We start from the raw sequence: 20,774 nt of genomic DNA on the forward strand, positions 1-20,774 counted from the left end.
AAAAAAAAAAACATTGAGGATAGCTAAAAAAAAAAAAGTGCATTTTTGGCCCTGAAAGTTCAAAGAAAGGGTGTTCCCATGTAAATGCAATATAAATACCCATGCAAAGTTTCCATCTCCTTGTGGCGTGTAGTTTGTTTGTCAAACAAGAATGCCAGAAGATAAAGTACAAGAACTTTCCTACATTGTGCCTGCTAATGCTGTATGGGTTTTTTTTCACAGATTATTGCTATTAATTCCATCCTGTTTGTTGGTTAGGGCTTCGCAGAATAGTCCAGAGTATAACATCACTATTAATATTGTCAGGCTTCCCTTCATCCCCAGTTTTTATGGTTTTATGACAGAAAAGTGCTTGCTACATTCTGACTGTGCTCCCCCAGAAAAACTCTTATCCGGAAACAAACATAGGTGGTATTAAAAACTATATCAAGATAGAGACAGGAAACGTCAGTGTTCTGGTGGAACACAGAAACTTTTACATCTACATGGGCTGGGAATATTCTAAGTCACTTTAATTTAAAGCCGTATATTTATATTCTGAGTTCAATGTCTGTGTAAAAATGCCTGGAGCTTTGAAGGAAAATGTTGGCCTGTTTCTGTATTTTCTCTTCCTGCCCCTCATTTCACACTTTGCCCATCTGCTGCCCTCAGAGCATCCCACGAAGCCTACGTAGGCCTGGGAATGGCAGTCTGTTAAAGCCTGCTGCGGTAACTTTGGCATCACAGGAGATGAGCCCAGTGCGTCTTACAGCAGCGATAGTGTGTGTGGTCACTCTGGGGAGTCCAGGCCAGTGTGGAGGTGCTCTAGTACCTTTAAATGCAGCAGCTAACTAGTTTAAATCATCTGCACCTTTTTTTACCTCTGTGGCACAGGGGTGCCGTAGGTCTCAAGACAGAGGGTATGGAAGAGGGGTTTGCCTGCAGGATTATGAAGTGCTGCAAAAGTTACTCTTTCAAGTAATTCAGTTCACAGGACTAGGTTTTTCTAAGTTCGGAAAGGAGAGTGAGAGGCTGAGTAGCCTTATTCTGAGGAGTCTTGGTGTCAACACAGAATGTAAGGAATGCTTGCCAAACCTCATGGTTATATACCAGAAGAGCTATGTGTAGTTAAGATGGTGTTTCTTTTGGAATTCCATTATTATCTATGTCACAGAGGCATTAGTTTGTATACCTAAAAATAATCGGGTCCTCTAGCCCTATTTCTGTTGTCAGTTTGGCAAAGAGTACCACCTGAAATGCAAATATTCAATTTCCCTCTTTTCAGAGTCTAAGCCTTTGCCTCAACATATGCAGTCACTTGCAAATCCCTTCACTTCAATTTTTATGTCATTGTGAATTGTAGAGGAACAAAACACATATATAAATTTTGCTCTCTCTCTTTCCTGAATAGAAGTAAAAAATACAATGCCTTACAAAATACAAGACTATTTTAAAAACATGGCAGTTCTGTGAGCACCCATATTCTTCCTGGTTGGCCAAAACCACTTCCCAAAACTGTCTCGATGGCAGCACAGGGGTGGTGGTTAGGTCATGGTACAGGAGTACACAAAAGCAAGGACACTTGGTCTTCTTTTGTGATTCAGTTTCAGGAATGGGAGTAGCCAAGCTGCATTCGTGTGTGGCTTTTTTAGGTGGACTGGTAGCCCATCTTGTGCCCACAGTCCAAACCCATGATGACAGAAGTAATGTGATCACAAAAAATCAGACTGAGAAGGAGCATACCAGCAGTTCTTCAGCAGCTGCCTGGGCACTTTTCACTATGTCATAGGCAAGAAGGCAACTTGCACCCTGAGAACATGTGGGAAGCCCCTTACTGTCTTCTTGTTCCCCCACTTCTTTTTAACTACCTGTCTCTCAAGATAGATGATCACCCTGTCATCATAGGTGATGGATTACAGCTGTTACTTGTCTGATTTGTGCCTCAAGGCTGAAGCACAGACAAGTATTAAAGGTAACAAGTTCAAGGTCTGTGAATATGATGCTTCATAAAGTTGTCTGTAACATCTTAAATTTCACTCCCAGTGATGTTAGAGATTGATTTATTCTCACTACTTTTAAGGTCATTTTTGGGAGGCCTCCTATGTTGAAATAGAAAGTGCAATGCCTTGTACATTCCTACATGAGAGAGGTAGTTTATCATCTGTCGCTTGCATCCCTCACTAGTTCACAGTCTGCAAAAGTGCAAGAAATTAGCCAAGAACTTGGCTCCAACCCAGGAAAAACTGAGATATTTTTAGACAGCATTAATTATCTTCTGAACCTAACTAATTGGAATCTAGTGCTGTTTAGGAATAGATTTTCTAGCTAAAATTCAGTGGTTTAGTAGTTGTAAGTCTTAGGTCCATTAAGCAGTGATTTAATCACTATTACTGCTTACCTTTTTTCTGTTCTGTTTTCCTTCAGGTTGTAGGTAAGAATGTTCCCTCCTTCTTATTCTCCATCTCTGCAGGTGTAGATGGCCTTATTTATGGTAAAAGAGCTCAGAAAAAGGGCATGCATTTAGAGAAGAAGGTAGGGCCAGTAGTGTGGCAGACCCTTTGTATGTTTTGGGAGGAAAAAGTTCTCACTGCCCTTTAAAAAGAGAACAAGAGATTCTGCTTGTTCCGGGTGGAAAAATTTCCCTTGAAGCTGAGAAGAAGATGTAGAAGTGGGACACAGAGCACAGTTTCACTTTGATGTACAGAGAGGCTGGGCACCTGACAGTTCTTGGAAGAATCCTACTTTGCTATTTCCCTGCTCCCTTTCTGGCAGCAGCGGCAGGCTATTTCATTCTAGTTGAAACAACTGCACTTCAGTAAAGCCTTTGGGTGTTACAGGTTGCTACTTTAGCACATGTTTGGTCAATACTGATAGCAAGAAGGGGCGTTACAAACACAGGACTCAGTAGCCAGGGATTCCTGCTTTATGGGAGAACTCCCACATTGCAGAAGGTTAGGTCTTTGCAGAGTGGCTAAGGGATGGAGACCAGGTTAGTGCGGTCTAGTGGGGGATGCAAAGGTGTTGTTCTGAAATGTTTTAATGGAAGTTCTTCACAGAAGAAAGCTTCATTAGACTGAGGACTGAAGGTGCGTATTTGGTTGTGGTAGTGCAGTATAATCTTTTTTATCTTTAATCTTTTTTACCATAGCTTGTTGGCAGGCGTGGGACTCGGTACTTAAAACATGTTCCTTCAGTTCAAATCTGAGGTGACCCTTTTGCTTGCAGCTGATACTGCTTTAGCAAGAATCAGATCCATCCTTAAGGACTCCTTTATCTCTTGCAGAGAAATGAGGGGGAGAAGGACAAGGGAAAACAGGGGAAATGAAGTGAGAAGCAGTCACTTATCCAAGTATTTCTTGACCAAGCAGCAGTTAATAGTGATCTATTTGTTTTTTCAGTGCTCTTGCTTCCAATAAATGAGACTCTATTTTCATCTACACATTTAGATAATTTTAAAAGTAGTCAGGAGATCCTGTCAGTTTCAATAAGAGTTTTACATGAGGAATGGAGAATGGGATTTATGGCATTTTTCACAGTAAATCATGGGTATCAGTAGTGATTCCAGGAATTAAGTAGAAACTATAACATCGAGATTACAACAGTTTACTGAACTCTACACAGGGATAGCTGGGATAGTTTCACAATATGTAAAAAAAATAATTGGCAAGCCCACCACTTTTTATTGTCTGATTACTGGCCTGAGCCATTGCATGTGGTTCAGCTCTCAAGTTAACCAAAAACTGTCTGACTCTCACCCTGGGATGCTAAGTAAATAAACATGGAAATAGTGACATATGTTCTCCATCTGCACAATCATGTGCTATATCTTCAGTGCTCAGAAATGTTACTTAATAGGAGTATAATCACTGTTGTTGAAAAGTATATTTAATGATAAAAATAAGCGATGTGGAAAAGATGCCAAGTTTGGCACCTAATGCAGTAGTGACAGTTTATTGAGGGTCTGGCAGAAATGGCTTCACTTTCCTGTTTATAATAGGTTTTACTTGCTGCATTCCCCATCTGTGATTCAGCAACTGGAACTACTCTGATATGCAGAAAAAGGAGGCAGAAATAGGTGTCTTTTAATTTTTTTCTTCATGATCATATGCACCAACAGCTGCTGGGAGTGGGTGTTGGAGGCAACAGCAGAAAGGGAGTGTTTCACGTTAGACTAGTAAAATAATTCAGTACCATACAGAGTTCTGTTAATATTTTGCCAGAGAGCAAATTCACAATTTTTGCCTGAATGAGGAGAAAATCTGAGGATGTGGAGTCTCTGACTCCTCATAGATTCTTCCTGCAACTTGCTGTTCTCAGGAAAGCCAGTTTGCTCATTCAGTTTCACCAGAGTCATTTTCATTTGGACTCTAAGTCTCAAGAATCATTAAACACAAAACTGTTTCAAGTTGCTGAACAGGTGAACACAATGGAGATGGATCTTGAACCCAGCAGGCATGTTCTTCACTGCAGAAACCTGTCAGAGCTGTGAAGCTTGGGGTGCGTGCTTTGTCAACTTCTAAACCCCAGTCTCTTATTTTGGTTAAAATTACCTTTGAGGAATCCCAGGAGAAGGTGATCTGTTGAGTTATCCATGTAACATAAGATTCTTGCTCCCTGCTTCTGGAAGAAAGTGTAGGCTGTGCTGAGCAAGTGCTGGCTGAGTTGTGGTGATTTCAGCGTGTCCCAAGAGTCACAGGCAGTGGTGTAAATTCTCACTTCTGTCCAGCTTCCTCTGCGTGTAGCACATCAGGAGTTGTTAAGGAACCAATTTTTTTTCCCCAGCCCCAGCTCAGACTTCTCTCTTTCCAAGTAGTCCCTCTTCCCAGTTGTGGATAGAGGAGGACTATTTCTTGCTTTCCAGGGTGTGCCTCTAGCTCATGCAGAAGTTAACTGAGCAGCATATAGTGCATCCCAGGTGGAGCTTTTTAACTCTTCTGATGTATCTGACTGCTGTCACTTGGGATTTGGTCTAGGGATAATTTTGGCTGTTTTGGGATCTAGTAGCTGCTTTTTAGTCCATCCTGTTAGGGAGATGAGGGATTGGTAGATTTGTTGGTACAGTGAGGAGTAATGAAAAAGTAAGAAAAAGTATGGAGTGACTTTGTTCCCTTCATCTGATCTGAATCCCCCTCTGCAAATGTGTCCTTTTCTTGGCCATCCCTTTTCCTTCTTGACCCAGAACCCTTTCTGTCAGCTGAAAGAGTAGAGCTATTTGATACATGGTATGATGGTTGAACCAGGCCTAGAGAAATCTGGGCTTCCAGTGCCTTCAGAGAAGACAGAAACACGTATTCGCTCATCTGTGTGTAGCACAATCTAAACAAAATGCTGGGGTTCTTTTTAATGGAATTTGCTTTACTTGAGCCTGTCTGTATTTTTTTACAGTTTTGTAAAAACAAAAATATAACTTCACAGCAAGTATATTAAAGGCAAATAAGTGCACCTAGGACAGGATGGAGAAGTTCCTTTTCAGTGTTTATATATGTAAATAGCAGGAAGCTATCCAGAGAACCAGGGCACTTAGAAGAGTATTGTTGAGAGTAGTGTGTGCTGTCACATCAGCTGTGATCAAGGTTTACTGAGGAATGTGTGTCTGTGGTTATGCTGAACATCATGTCCAGAGAAGCTTACCATATAGTAGTTCTGCTCTGAGCAAAGCATTTTCAGAATTGATTTTATTTCCCCTTTTAACTAAGAGTTTGATGGTGTGCAAAGTTTTGGACACAAAACCTTCACTTGCACATAAATAAATTCATAAATAGTCTGTATTTGCATGGCAAACTTTACACAATCAACTAAGTCAATTTCCCAGAAAGATGGTTTTGTGGTTTCAGAATTTGTTGTACGTTTTAGAAATATGCAGGGGCATGAGGACATAAATCAGTATCCAAGCTCTAAAAATCAAAAGCGCTGGCGTGAGCTGATGTCTGTAGCTAATACATGTTTATGTTTGCTTTGGGTACACCTTCTAAATGCATCACCAAGACTAGGTTTGATGTCTTTGCAAACAGCAAACCTGTAAACACTGTCTAAAATGCCACTGAGATTCAAAAATGCCAAGAAGAGCTTCATTTCAATACATGAATTTCTGTGTATACAAATGGCACAACTTGTCAGGATGCATCTTGTGAACTTGTAGCTTGAATGAAGCATGAGTAGATTTCTTTTTAAGTTACAATACAGTACATAGAATCAGGATTTTCTTTTTTTATTCCTGAGTAACCCACATGCTTTGAGACAAAGAGAGAAGTTACTCTTTGTAAAAGTGTATACAGTACTCTTTATTTTCATGATCATAAAACATTTTAAATGCTTTTAAAAACTCTGTGTCCTTGCAATGCATATGTGGTTCAAGTATGAATCTGTTTAAGGCACTCACCATGTTTTTAACATGATCTGCTTTTTAAAAAAGTTTTAAAACCGGGCATAAATGGATTTTCTATACATTCTCAGTACTGCTGCTATTACCAAGGAGGACATTTTACAGTCAGAATCATTGCTTTGCAGTAATCCTATCTAAATGTGCTGGCCCCAAGCCTACCCAGGGATGCTCAGCACAGTCGTGGCTCATGGCCAGTCCTCCCTGTGGAAGAAGGTCCTTGTAGGCATCCTAACTTTTACAAGCTGTGATAGCTCTTGGACTTACACTCTTCAGCAGGCAGATTGTTCCCCACACTGTGTGTGCTTGGGGTCCTGAGATGAGATGTTCACCCAATGGACTGCATCACCTTCCAGGCAACTTTCCAGTTCTTCTGCCCCATGGGGGAGGATCCAAGATTCTCATTTTTATCATGAACAAGTTATTTCTGCTGAAAGTTTGTTTTGACTGTTTGAACTACTTAAAAATGTAAAGCTAGATCATCTCAAAGTATCATTCCAAATGCTGCAGCCTACTTGGTAGTGGAATATTGCAATTTTGATGTCTGTAAACTCAGTAAAAAGGTTTGAGTGAACCTCTCCCTATGTATCATGTACAGAAGTAGCTAAACTTCTGATTTGTTTCAGCCTGCTCTCCCTAGTTAGAGTAAATTTGTAAATCTAATAAAGAGATGGAGCAAAATACATCAAATAGGAACAGAGAAGACATCTAGCTTGTTAAATTGCTAATCATGTTGCTGTGAGAAGGATGCTTAAGGAATACTGACAAAGAGCAGATGGATGAGCAGGTTCAATGCTGTCTGAAATTAATGCAGAGCACACGCTGGGGATAACAGGAGATACTAAAGAGTTGGAGAACATGCTGAGACTTAGCAGAAATCCTTCCCTGATCCCTACACTTAAAGGCAAGCTCAAGGTTTTCTTTGCAGTCTTTGTACAAGTCATACATGTCAAATGTTTAACTAAAGCCACTTCCTCGCGTATTTCTTGTAATCTTAGCATGCTTCTGGTTCATGGTTTTTTTATGGCACCATACATGTTGAAAACTGCAGTAAGGTGGATTACAGTATCTGCCAAAGGTTTAAATTTTTTTCTCCCTAGCTTTCCAAAAGCATTTCATGGGCACAGAGTGTCTGTTCTGGTGAACCTACCATATAGGAGATTTTTTTAAAAAACACCTTCCCAGATAACTTAAATGTGACAACAAAAGCTATGATTTCTGGAGCCAGAGTGTACCGTAGCGACCCAGTGTGTGCAAAGCCTTTGAGAAGCAGGCTTAAAGATCTTTATCTGCAGGTCTGGTGACATACATTTCAGAGGCCGGGGGGCAAATCTGATCATGTAGTACCCTGTCACAATGGGAGATGCAGGTATCAGGGTAGAAAGATGTAGCACATGATAATGTACCGTAACTTCTCTGTGTTTCTTTCCCCATGAAAGTTTTTACTTCTATTTAGTAAAATAACTAAGCTTTATAGTCAGGCCCATTCATGGTGGCAAATTTGAAACCTGACTGATGGCAAACACAGCTACCACAGCACTTGTTTCAGACACATGAAGGTCAGGGTGATATATTTTGTAATTTTTTGTTGTTGTTGTTGCCAAGGCACAAGACTCTTAAGTGAAGTAAAGCAGTGTGAGAGAAAGCCCACACCTTCAGGCTGTAGTTCTTCTCCAAGGGCATAAATGTGAGTTAATTTAAGATTTTGGTTGTCCTGATGTTGTGGACTATCGTTTGAAGTAGATCCAGGCACACACTGGATCTTCCACATAAGTTCCAATGAATGAATAAAAGTACAAGACCACATATGCCAGGTCAAAGATCCACATAACCAAGAATCTCCTGTCCATATATGTTCAGTAACAAAAAAATGAGGAAACAGGGAAAGAATTGAATACAAACATCCAGTGATCAGTGTTTAACGATTCTGTGACCTCTGGATTGCATCATTTTTTGTAGACACTAGCAAACCAAAATAAGAATGGGTATTCATGGTATACTCCGATTCTGGGACAGATTCACCACTCCACTATGTTGAATGTGTATCCACGTAATCAGTGTTATAGAAGAAGTTACAGTAGCATAAAAACAGTTTGATTAAATGGAAAACTAGGCTTTCTTTCCTCATTTAAGAGGTTTGGGGATTGAGCTATAAAGACTATTTGTGTATTTGTGATTTGCATCGAGGTGTCATTTCATTTAGACTTTACACATACAGGGGGAAAAATGAGAATTAGAGACTACAGTAATCACAGTAGCAGTGTACGAATAGAGCATGAGTTGAAGCAGGAGAGAGCGGGATATTGCCTAGCTGATTCCTGCCACATCCTGCAAAAGATAAACCTTTGATCTGAACCCTCATTAGCATCAAGTGTGGAAAAAACAGCTCATGCCAGGGATTACTTAGTAAATGTAGTTAGTGGGAGAAATTATGCATTGAAGAAAATACAAAATCCCTCAAATTAATCTTTAAAATACATAGAGTTTGACTGTTCTCTCTCTTACACTGGGATAAATTAAGAATAATTCCATTTCAGTGACTTAGATACACTAGTGTAGTTGGAGAGGATATTGAGCTTGCCTGATCTCCCAGGATTTTAAAAGATTTACATTTTTAAGGGAGAATTGTTTATCCTTAAAATTTGTACTCGTACATTCAGAGGAAGTATCGTGACCCTGTGTCACAGAGAGGAACCCTTTGGCACGCGATCTCTACCTGTTTAAATCCAGACTGGACTCTTTATGCCATCGTGTGGGTTCAGTACTGGTTGGCTTAACTTTGCCACTGGCTTTAGTATTTGCATTTTAAAAAAAGCCAAACTGAATAATGCATGTTAAGTGTTTGGTGAATCTCTGAAATATACCTTGTTTTTTGTTGTCACTTTTACAATGTTAAATTATTATTGCTTGAAGATTAAAATTGTCATTATTTTAGGCAGGTAGAACAGAAGAAATCCTACTGAATTTGAAAATCTGTCCTTTGATTTTTTTGGTGGACTTTCCTAACTTTCTGTGTCCATTGTTCAGCTTCAGGCAATGTCTCGACACATAGTTATGCTGTCAGTACACTTGCGTTGACTGAAATGTTTTTATGCCTGCCCTGTGGGTCTTTGTTTCTAGCAAACCTGTGACATATTTCCTTTCTAGTGATTTCTTTTCCATGCGCAACTTAATTTTTTTTTTTTTTGGTGGATAAATGGGTAAGAAAGTGTGTTCCATTGGCCATCAAGCCCTGTGGTATGCAAAACCAGAAGAGACATGCTGCATTTTCTTACATTTTTTTCAGTTAGTTGTATACCCTAGGAGAGCATAACTGAGGAGGAAAATGCAGGAGGCATGCTGAAGGAGGCATGCTGAAGCAAGCATGTATTATTTTATTCCCATTTCTGATCAGAAGGTTATTGTACTGTCATCACCATGCACAATAGAATCTGAATGTGAATTATTGGTGAATATCCACCATTTTATGCAAGCAGGTTGCTGTTGATGACAACTTTAATGTGAGCCATCTTTGCGTGCTTGGGGAGTTTGGGACCTGTGCTTGTTTGAGTTAGCACACTAATCCCTTCTTCCAGATATCCTTTCATTCCTGTAAGAAAGGTAATCCTCTGGTGTAACTCAGTATTCACTGTTCTGGTCTCAGGAGGAGAATTAGATTAAACAAAAAGCATTGCCTTGCTCCTCCCCTTGCTTCTGGGCAAAGAACAACATGATTCACATATGCGCAGTTAAATCTTCTGTTGAGATCATACGTGTGGACATGCACATAAATGTCCTCTCTGCTTAAAGCCTATTACTGTTAAAATTGTTTCCCCATTTTAAAATTCTTGCCTTCTTTGTCATTCTTGAGAGTGCCAGATTGATGCTTATTTACACTGGGGTTCATTCAGACACTGTTTTGAGCCTTTTTATACCATCATATTGTTGGCAAGTGGAAGTAAGCCTTTAAAAAAAATGTAAATTGTTTTTACAGATTAGCACTGGATAAGATGATCTCTCCCTGCAATCAGTTTTTGCGGGTTTAGAGGGCATGTTGGTGAGTGCACACTGGTGACTAGAATGCAATGAAAATTCAGCACTGCTTAATTCTCAGAAGAGACCCCAAAGAGACACCTGTACGATCAGTCATGGATGGGGCCACGTGTGCTCTTCAGATGTGCTTGCCCATCAAGTTCTCTCTTGCCTGTGAATGCATTGCTGTGTGTAGATTCAGGCCATGCTTTAGAGCTGTCTGGAGCAGGAGGGAGTGGGTCTGCAGTCTAGCTGGGTCAGGTATGGACAAGTCCAGTGTACAGCAGATGATGGAAGCTCTGCTCTTCCAGTTGATTTTGGATGGTTTTAACCTAAGCTGTGGCCAGGCTAACCTCTGCGGCTGTCATGGAAATGCACAATGGTCAGCATGCTTACGTTTCATTCTTAAACAATCTCTTGGCATCACAGGATAGACTGTGATACAACACACTTGGAAATAGCTCTGTAACCAAGTGTTATCTTGTGGAAATTTTGAACGTAGCTTGCGTGGAGTTTCGTAGCTGAATACATCTAGGTGAGATGTGGGGTCAATAATCAGTTCAGGGACTCAGGCTTGGAGAAAATTCTACATAAAAAGCCAAGATAGGACATAGTTCGACTTTTTAGAAAGGCAGTGGAGAGCATTTGAAGCATACAAAAAGTGTCAGGACACTTGCAGAAACTTTTCTTTCACAGTAGAGACATTACTTAACCATTTTAACAGTATTATTTACCCCCTCCTGCTTCACTGAAAAGAGCAAATTGTAAGTGTATTTTCAAAATGAACCACTTTTGTCAAAACCAGACTAATTCAAAACCCTAAGCCAATTACTGCGTTCATTGTTAAAAACACCCACATCATAAAATGGGTGATTATTTTTATCCCATACTTCCCAAAACAGAAACAGAAAAGAGCTGCTGCTTCTTCATCTAAGGTGAGGTTGCAAGCAAGAGAGAAGTTAGGTTGGGTTTTTGTTGTTTTGTTGTTTTGGGATTTTTAATGAAACATTTCTTTTAGATGGCATTGTATATGCCACACATAGAACAGAAGAGACTAATTCACTTTTGCTGGCACGTGGAGGGCAGCTTTGTCATACAGCAGGTCCCCTGTGATGCTTAACTTGCACTCTTTCCAGTATCCTTTTGGATGTACTTTGTACTGGATACCGATTAGTTTTAACAAGGATGCACAGAGACTTCCACAAAGTGCCAGAGGGAAATATTTCAGAGTTTAGAGTAATACCTCTGATACTTAGCCAGTTTGGAGGTGATCATCTGAAGCATGAGAGACTATTTCAGAGAGATCTAGTGGGCAGGGCAGGAATTTCTGCACAGAAGAGAGGAAAGAAGCAGTAACAGTCCAAGAGGAATGTCTCGGATGGGAAGAGCGGGTGAACTATAGGAAAGGGATTTTTTTGCAAATGCTTTTCCAAAAGTCCTAAAACAAAAATGAAAAATTCCTAGCCCTAATTCTGATGGGATTTTTCTGCCTTTTTTCCTTCCTGAAATGTCTTGATTTGTTCCTACATCCTTTACCGCTTAGGCATTTTCATTGTCTTTTTAAAAATGTCTTTAAAATACAGATTTGTGAAGGCAATTTACAGCATCCAAAAACACCCCTTAACTGCTAGCCACTTGGTTGCTTTCTTCAGAATAAAACTGCAAATTTTTCTGAAAAGGAAACAAAAACATTATCTCTGGAAGCTATTCAAAAGACTCTGCTCCTTCTGGAAAGAAGTGGTAACTATTCATATGGGTTGATTTTTTTAAGGTATAATGCATAAAATTTGGCTTATAAAAGTCAATTCTCCAATGACAGGGGAGGAAAAAAAAGGCTGGAGTGTTTTGTTTTGTTTTTTGGTTGTTTGGGGGTTTTTTTTCCCAGTTGCCTAGAAAGCAGGAAGTTTTTTTCATTAATAAGAAAGAGTCAGAGTATCTTAGCATCTAACACACAGAACAAACAGAGCTGGTCCAATATCTACCAAAGGCAAGACTGATACTACCAGAATCTCTGAACTCCAGAAAATATACCTCAATAGGAGAGATTTGTCCCAGAAGCAGAACACACCTGACAATGTAAGGAGGAAGGCACTTGAGGGTGTTTATGGTGTACAGTTCTTTATACCATCCGGAGCTACACCAGATGATACCAAGTGACTGTGCTGAGGGCAGGAACTGAGAGGCTGACTTGCAGTCCGCAAGAGAACGTGTGTGGCCATTAGGAAAATTTGTAGACAGTTAAATTAATGAAATGAGAGCTTTTTTGGCTGGTTTTCAGTGTTAAGTAATCTTCTGAAAATATTTCCTGAACTTTACATCAGGAGGTATGTTTTTCAGCACGTCTTTTGAGTTCTGTTTCAAGTGGTAATCTGATCAATCAATACTTCACTTTATCAGCACCTGTAGATTAGTCACTCCCCTGTTTCTCACATCATCCTTGTGAAATAAAGATAATTATGATGGATTCCTGAAGAATAGAATTCAAGGCAAAGAGAGATAAGACTCGGACTTACCCAACCAATCAGAAGTTCTCAAGTGAGAGGTGCCTTTTCCCGATGCATTTTCCCTGCCTCTGAAGACATCTCCTGAATCTCTTTAAGGCTCGTGCATGTAGATGCACAGAATTAAAACTATTAAATGGGTTATAAAGGAGCACAAAAGATGCAGGGAGCAAGTGCTTTGGTTAATTGCTTCTTTGTTTGTGGTTCATACATTTTAGCAAGTATAGTGTGTTGTTCATATATAATCATAATGGATAAATCAAGGGCAGGTTTTTTCAAGAGCTTGTGTTAGCTTGTTGTTAAGAATTTGTATGCATTAAACTTTGGTGTAGTTTTGAGGGGCAAGGATTTTGTCTAAACTAATTTTTACACCTCTAAATCAAGAATGTGAGGTCAGCGCAGTTTTTATCAGTGAAAATCTGGTGTGTCTTCTGCTACTGTGCTTTTTTTCAAGAAGATGGACTTAAAATCAGTCCCCAGGCAGTCACTGGTGAGACCTCCACTGAGTTTGGTAAGCTTTAGTTCACCCCTGTAAGAACTCTACAGCACTTTAAGTGGAGAATGCTCCTGCCCTAAATGACACTGGATGTATGAGGCAGAAAAAATAATGTAAAAAGTAAAGCAACACACCTGAAAAATTATTCTAGCTGTGAAAGGTCAATATCCCTAACTCCTTTCTGTCATGTTTTTTTTTGCTCAACAGCTTGTCCACCAGGAACATACAAGCCTGAAGGTTCACCAGGTGGAATCAGCACTTGCACCTCATGTCCTGACAAGAATCATACTTCTCCACCAGGGAGTACCTCCATTGAGGATTGTACATGCCGGGACGGATATCGTGCTGTAGGACAAAGCTGTGAAGGTAAGTGTTTCTATCCAGGAACAGAATACCCCTGGAATGCACAGTGCAGTGCTGGGACAGTTTTGTTCTTCATGTTTGCATTGTGAAGGACATGTCTAATTCCATGCAAGATTTTCTGTGTCATTCCAAAACAACAAAAATACCAAGATGCAAGTCGGAAATGAAAAAAAATTGTTTTTCTTCAATAGCCTATTGCACTCCAGCTACTAGCATAACTCTGGTTGTTTATAATTTTTCAGTTGTTCACTGCCCTCAACTGAAGCCCCCTGAAAATGGTTACTTTGTCCAGAATGTCTGCAACAATTACTTCAATGCTGCCTGTGGGATCCGATGCAAAGCAGGATTTGATCTTGTGGGAAGCAGCATCCGGCTCTGCCAGCCAAATGGCCAGTGGTCTGGATCAGAGGCTAGTTGCAGAGGTATGGATGTCATGTGTTTGAAAAGTCTTTTTCTGTTGGATTAGTTTGTTCTTAACAGGGGTTTTTGCTGCTCACTACATATTTGGGAGTGCAGATCTGACCCTGTTAGCTCTTGTGTGAAAGAATGTTCCAAAGGTAAACTCCCACTCCAATCCCTCCTTTCCCTCCTTCCTAAAATGGAAGGAGGTCATCTACAGTAGAAAATGCAGAGCAATATTTAGTAGGCAGACAGTCTTTTCCATGTAAATCTACACTCTCCTTCCTTAAACCTCTCTCCACCTAATTTCTATGAATTTTGTATCTACCTTATGTAAATCCAGTGAACCTATGAAGTAGTCAAGTATGTAACAAGACCTTGCCACATGGGTGTTTTAGAATATCCACCAGACTCCTGGCACAGAGAGGCATTGATGTTGGGAGACATTAACCATGGAAGAATTCCATTTCATTTCCTAACAATTCCTTCTTATGAAAAATAGGAAAGCTTGGGCCTTGAGCATGGTCTTCAGAAGAATTCTGAGTGGAGTTTCACTAGGGAACAACTGTCAGTATCCTCGAAGTTCACTGTGAGAGAATGTCAGCTGGAAAAGAAACAAACAGAAAGTGTGAAAGGGAGGAAACATGGGAAGGAGCATTCTGAAAAAACATTATTTCTGGAGCTCTTAAAAGTACATAGGAACACAGTTTTGCTTTGTTATCACTTGTGTCTGCCTGAGGTTGGGTTCTTGATGATTTAGAAGGGAAGCTGCATCTCTATGTAGTCCTGTCTGGTATGCCTGAAAAAACAAGTAGCAGCCTCATCCTACTCAACAGCCACAGGCTGTAGTTCAACATATTTAGCTTGAGTTGGATGCAGTTGACATTAGTATGCTGCATGGAAGCTAGCAAATAATAGGTCATCAGCTCCTTCTGTAACTCTTGCCCTGACCTTGAGTTTAGGGAAGGAGGCAGGATAGATGCTTGGAGGCATTAGCGTTGTATGCTACTACAGCAAACACTGCAGCCCATAAAGAAACAGCAAGTCATGGTTGTGAAAGGAGGGATCAGAGCTAGAGATCAGTTCCTCAGGACATTCTTATGTAGCAGTTCAAATCTGCTTACATTGCAGGACTTCTTCAGATAATCCTGGAAAATTTAGTTTTCCTTTATAGCTTCCAGTGACAGAAGGCAGGAAAGGGAAGCTTTCAACAGAAAATAAATTGCTGGCCAGTACCATGAGGGTATGTTGAGAAGCTAGACTTAGGGATGTTGACTTTCCAGCAATCAAAACACAGACTGAAGACGTATGCTACTTCAGGTAGACTAGGGTTCTGGGAAAGAGCACCTGCCTGTCAAAGCTTTTGTCACGCAGTTGCCTCCAGTGCAAAAAGTCTGGGGAAAGCTGCAGTCAGCCAGAAAGGATCCTTCATCTTCACTGTCTGTAGAGAAGTGGAAGATTCTAGTACTTGGAAAACTTTCTGGAGCATGTAAAAATATTCACCTGTCAGATGTTGGTGCATGATTGTCCTTTAACAGGGAATTTGTCTGGAAGGTGGGGGAAGAGAGAAGTCTGCCTTGAGATATTGTCTTGACGTTGAGTTAATATCCTTTGAAGCATTGAAAGGATATAATTTTTGCTTTTCTTGTGCCATCCTCCATCATACTGAAGACTTCAAATTAAAAAAATACATATTAAAAAATCCTACCTTTACACGTGCTGGATCTGCTAGTCTCAATTCACTCAGACTATGAAAGGGAGCAAGATCAAAGGCACAGTTTATAGCTGTCTTGTTAATCCCAAGGGTATTTTATCAAATAATTTAGGAGGGGAGAGTGAAGGAAAATCCCTTTGCACTGCTTTGGATTTTGACATTAAACACTCCTCAGTTGTTCTGCTAGCTAAAGTCTGCTGTGCTATTAGAAAGTGATTAATGCAGTCATGTCATGAAATTAACAGTGACCCATGAAAAAAGTAACTACAAAGTATGTATTTAATCTAGAAAAATGTATTAGGAGAAAACCCAGAGCAAGCAGAACATACCGTTGTTGTTGTTTTCACTGGCTTTATGGAAATATTTCTTGGTCATTGAAAATGCCTTGTCGACAAGAGGATGATTTTATGTTTAATGGGTGGAACCATAACCAGGATAACATGGGCTCAGTTACATGTTTCTGCCAGAGCCATACAGAGACAAGTAAGAGTGAACGCTGAAACACCGAGGAGGTAGGAGCACTATAGCTATTGCAGTCCCTCAGAAGAGATGGCTAGACTTACCAGGTAGTGGAAGGGAGTGCCTTCTCTTTGGGCACATTAACATTGCTGAGAGTCTCCTCTTGATTCATTCAGGCTTCGTTAATAATGCCATGGAGTTTGGTAACATTGGCTTCCTTTTACCACAGATTGGGTATTAAAAACTTCCATAGTGACCTTAAAAGAGAAAAGGTATTCTCTTCTGTACAAAGCATGTGTGATTCAGCTGTAAAAATGTCTTTCTAACTCACTCTACTCCAGTTAAGTTACAGCGTATTAAGAAGCTGCTCTGAAGCTCAGAGTGCTTCTCGCAAGATGGAAGTTTCAAGATCTTTTTTATACTCTTAAATGCACTTCCTAGAGGAGGCCTGTGTATATGCAAGCACAAGAGGAATAGTACTTTCAGAGAGTGTCTCACATGAGACAGTGGTAATGAAAGATGTATCGGGTGCATCTGAAAGGCTTTCTCCCTTTCTGTCTTTCTCCCTTTCTCCCTTGCTTTCCTTGCTTTCTTTCCTATCCAATATACATAGGTTTTGCTACACTTTTTTTTCCACTTAGGTGCCACTATAGCTGTTTTCAAAAAAGACATTATTTGACATGTGTTTTTTGTAGCTTTGAGGGGCTTGTAGTTATTGACATTTATACAGCTGGCTTTCATTTAAAGGAGTGCCCATTTATTAGTTTGAGGGTGTATAGTTCCGTCCATGTGTCCACTTGTAGGTATGTCCTGTCCCATCATTGTGCAGAGTGAACAACTACTGGGAAAGGACAGAAAGTTGCCAAGTTGGCTTACTTTGGAGTGCATTGGAGAGCAGCTTGTGGTTTGCCTCCTACCTGGTGGCAGCAAGGATGGTTAGTTGGTAAAATCAGCATCCCAAACCACAGTGGAGAAGTTGTCCAGATCTCTGAAGCCATCGGTCATCAGAGCTTGCCTTCCTGCCAGCAAGGTCACCAGAAGCTGTAGAAAACAACCCAGGGAGAAGAGAGTTTAGGGAACTGCAGTCTTCTTGATTATATTTTTGAACAGTCACACTGTTTGCTCGTGTGTGTTTTTCTCCCTCTAATAACATTGAACATACTGAGCAGTGTCTACCAGCTTCAGCTGAGACCAGTTTTCAACTGTATGAGTTTTCCACTGGTTTTGGAAAATCAGTAGCTGATTATAGCAGAGAGGCATGAATTATTGAAGGTGTAGGTTCACTAGGACCCCAGCAGGCATCTACACATTTGGGCTTGCTATCAACCGGTTGTCATACAAGTATCATCATCACAGTATAGTCATGGCCAGACAATAGGTGTATACAGCTTAGCTGTTCAAGGGACCCAAAGGCCAGGCAGTGTGCATGTAGCTCAGTCTCTTGTCCAGAGGAGAGCAAGGGGACAAATGCAGAAGCATAAGATACTGGCTGAAGAGGAGGAGACCTGGAGACAGTGCAAAGGAAAGAGGCCATAGTAGAAGAGCTTGAGGTTATGACACTGAAACGAAGAACATAAATTCAGACTGTAGCAGTGCTACTATTTTTTTCTTACTATCATTCAGCTGGTTTGGGATCAGTCTTAATTACAGTGTAGCTTTATGTTAAACTGAAGCATCATGATTCAGTAACAAAACCATAAAACAATCTGAGGCTTGCCCTCCATGCCCCACTTCCCTTTCTGCACATGCATCCTGCACAGAACTGCATTCTCCTTGGCGTCATGCTGCTTGCAGTGCTTGTGAGACATGGCAGGAGAAAGGCCTCTGTCCTGAGCAGCAGCCAGGACTGCCTCCATGGGAACCCCTACACCTGAAAGGGTCTATTTTGTCTCAGCAACAGCCTAATTTGTTTCTTTTCATCTCTCGTGGTCCTCTTGTCTGTGAATGCCTCATATTCCTTCTTCCTGCCTCTCTCTCTCCCCTGTCATGATGAATGTCTGCTTTTCTGATTTGTGGAGGCTCACACTTGTGTATGTCTACATCAGTACACTCCAGAGTGCCTGAGAATGTTCCCGAGCAGTGGGACACTGTCATCTGCTCTGTTAATAAGCTCTCAGCCTTTTCCCTGGTGTGCACTCAGCCCATACCAGACTGCCAGTTGGAAATCCCCCAAAGAATTCTCAGGCTGGGGGATTAGAAACTTCCAAAGATGCACACTTTTCCACAGGATTCTGTTTGACTGCAGCTGTCCTGTTTTGAAGGCTGATAGACATTACTAGCACAGGCCACACACTTTATGCCAGATGCCTTCAATGGCTAGGAACGTTTCTGAGCACAGTTAGTTTCCTAGGCTGGACTTACATCAGAACTTAAGTGAGCTTGGAAGCAGGTACCCAACCTCATACATGCTATGCAAGACTGTTTCAGGAAGAGGAAAGCATCAGGCCTTTGAAAAAAGTCAGCCCTGTTCCCTAAATTTGTACAAACTACTGTAACTAGTGTACAAGCCAGTACCTGTCCCACCCCTGAAAACCTGGGCAAACTAGTGTAACTCCACTGGTTCTCAGTGCTGCAGAGTGAACTGATTTTTTCTTTCCCTTTGCAGTTCGAACATGTCCCAAACTTCAGGCTCCTGAAAATGGATACATTAATTGTTCAACGGCTGATATCTCCTATAAGACGGTATGTTTTGTGACCTGCAATGAGGGATATGAAATAGAAGGAAATGCCAAACTCACCTGCCAGGGAACCTCACAGTGGGATTCAAAGGAGCCTAAGTGTGTGGGTAGGTATCTGATCACACTCTGTCTGTTCATGTCAGAGTGCAGCCTTTTCTGACATGCTGTCATGAGTGAGAAACTCTCCATATTTTAATAGCTGGTGAAGCTAGTTAGGAATGAGGATTTGTCTATTGATGTTTTATTCAGGTCTTAGAAGTTGTGGAGGGGCAAAGGAATTTGTAAATGGAGAAAGTAAGTTGTCAGGAAATCCAGCACAGGCAGCTGATAACTAAAAAGTTTTTGCATCTGGTGAGTGATGAGACACTGTCACACAATGTGTTGTAGGAAATGTGCAAGTTGTAGGTCTATACTGCATATTAAATGTGAAAAACTAGGGGTTTAAGTTACCTTAAAGCTAAAGATGACCTCAGACAAGGACTAAGGTATGTTAGCCAGGCACTATGAGTGCCAAGTAGAGATGTGACAGTTGTCACTGAACTGCCAGCAGAAAATAAGAGTTTAGGCAAGTTAGGGATCAAGAACCTCTAAGGCAAGATTTAGATGTCACACCAGCTGTGCAGGGATAGGTAAGCATATATTGCTGTTCCAGAAGTAAAGGATTGTAGATTTCAGAAGTACATATTTAGGACAGTAAGTTATCCATGAGCCAGCAGTGTGCCCTCATGGCCAAGAAGGCCAATGGTACCTGGGGTACATTAAGAAGAGTGTGGTCAGCAGGTCAAGGGAGGTTATCCTCCCACTCTACTCTATACATCTGGAATATTGTGTCCAGTTCTGGGCTCCCCAGTACAAGAAAGACAGGGAACTACTGGAGAGTCCAGCGGAGGGCTACGAGGATGACTAGGGGACTGGAGCATCTCTCCTCTGAGGAAAGGCTGAGAGAGCTGGGTCTGTTTAGCCTGGAGAAGAGAAGACCAAGAAGGGATCTCATCAGTACTTATGAATATCTAAAAGTTGGGTGTCAAGAGGATGGGGCCAGACTCTTCTCAATGGTGCCCAGTGACAGGACAAGGGGCAATGGGCACAAACTGGAACACAGGAAGTTCCATCTGCATATGAGGAAAAACTTCTTCACAGAAGGAGCACTGGAACAGGCTGCCCCGAGAGGTTGTGGAGTCTCCTTCTCTGGAGATATTCAAAATCCGCCTGGACATGATCGTCTGCAACCTGCTCTAGGTGATCCTGCTCTAGCAGGGGGGTTGGACTAGATGATCTTCAGAGGTCCTTCCACCCCCTACAAATCTGTGAATCTGTGACTAGTAGCAGGTATTAAATTAACTTAGAAAAGTAAGAGGAAGAAATACAGTTGAAACACTTCCAAGGGTAGACTGCAAAACAAAACAAAACAAAACAAAAAAACCACAAGCTTAAAGTCCAGTGAGTCAGAAGCTGATCCAGTGCTGACTAAAGCCAGAGTGAAGTACATGTCACCTGGGTCCAATAAATGTGATGCCAACGGGGTGACTTGGATTGAACCTGTGGCTATTTTTTACTGTTTTACTGCAGGCTTAAAAATGTGGACTTTGCACAAGACAAGAATAAATTTCTAACTGTAGATATGTTCTCTAAAATGATGAAAATAATCCACAAGTACTAATTTATCAAGAGAGTTTGTTAAGAGATCCTAATCTTTCTTCTGTTGAAGTCAGTGGAAAAACTTCAATTAACTTCAAAAGGAAGGGACTCTGAAATCCTGTTGGAAGATTATAATTGGAAGATTAACTGTATTCAT

General features: G+C 40.9%; 1 protein-coding gene across 2 annotated transcripts in view; it reads left to right on the forward strand.

The window, feature by feature from the left end:
• The window catches only part of SVEP1 (sushi, von Willebrand factor type A, EGF and pentraxin domain containing 1), a 129,314-nt gene that overhangs the window by 31,841 nt on the left and 76,699 nt on the right, over positions 1-20,774 (forward strand). For both annotated transcript variants that reach the window (XM_054809309.1, XM_054809310.1), the window contains exons 4-6: positions 13,574-13,732; positions 13,972-14,151; positions 18,907-19,086. In XM_054809309.1, the coding sequence (XP_054665284.1) occupies positions 13,574-13,732; positions 13,972-14,151; positions 18,907-19,086 (519 nt within the window). The remainder of the gene's footprint in view (positions 1-13,573; positions 13,733-13,971; positions 14,152-18,906; positions 19,087-20,774) is intronic.

Source organism: Grus americana, chromosome Z (genome assembly GCF_028858705.1).
Source record: "Grus americana isolate bGruAme1 chromosome Z, bGruAme1.mat, whole genome shotgun sequence".
Taxonomy (NCBI): Eukaryota; Metazoa; Chordata; class Aves; order Gruiformes; family Gruidae; genus Grus; species Grus americana.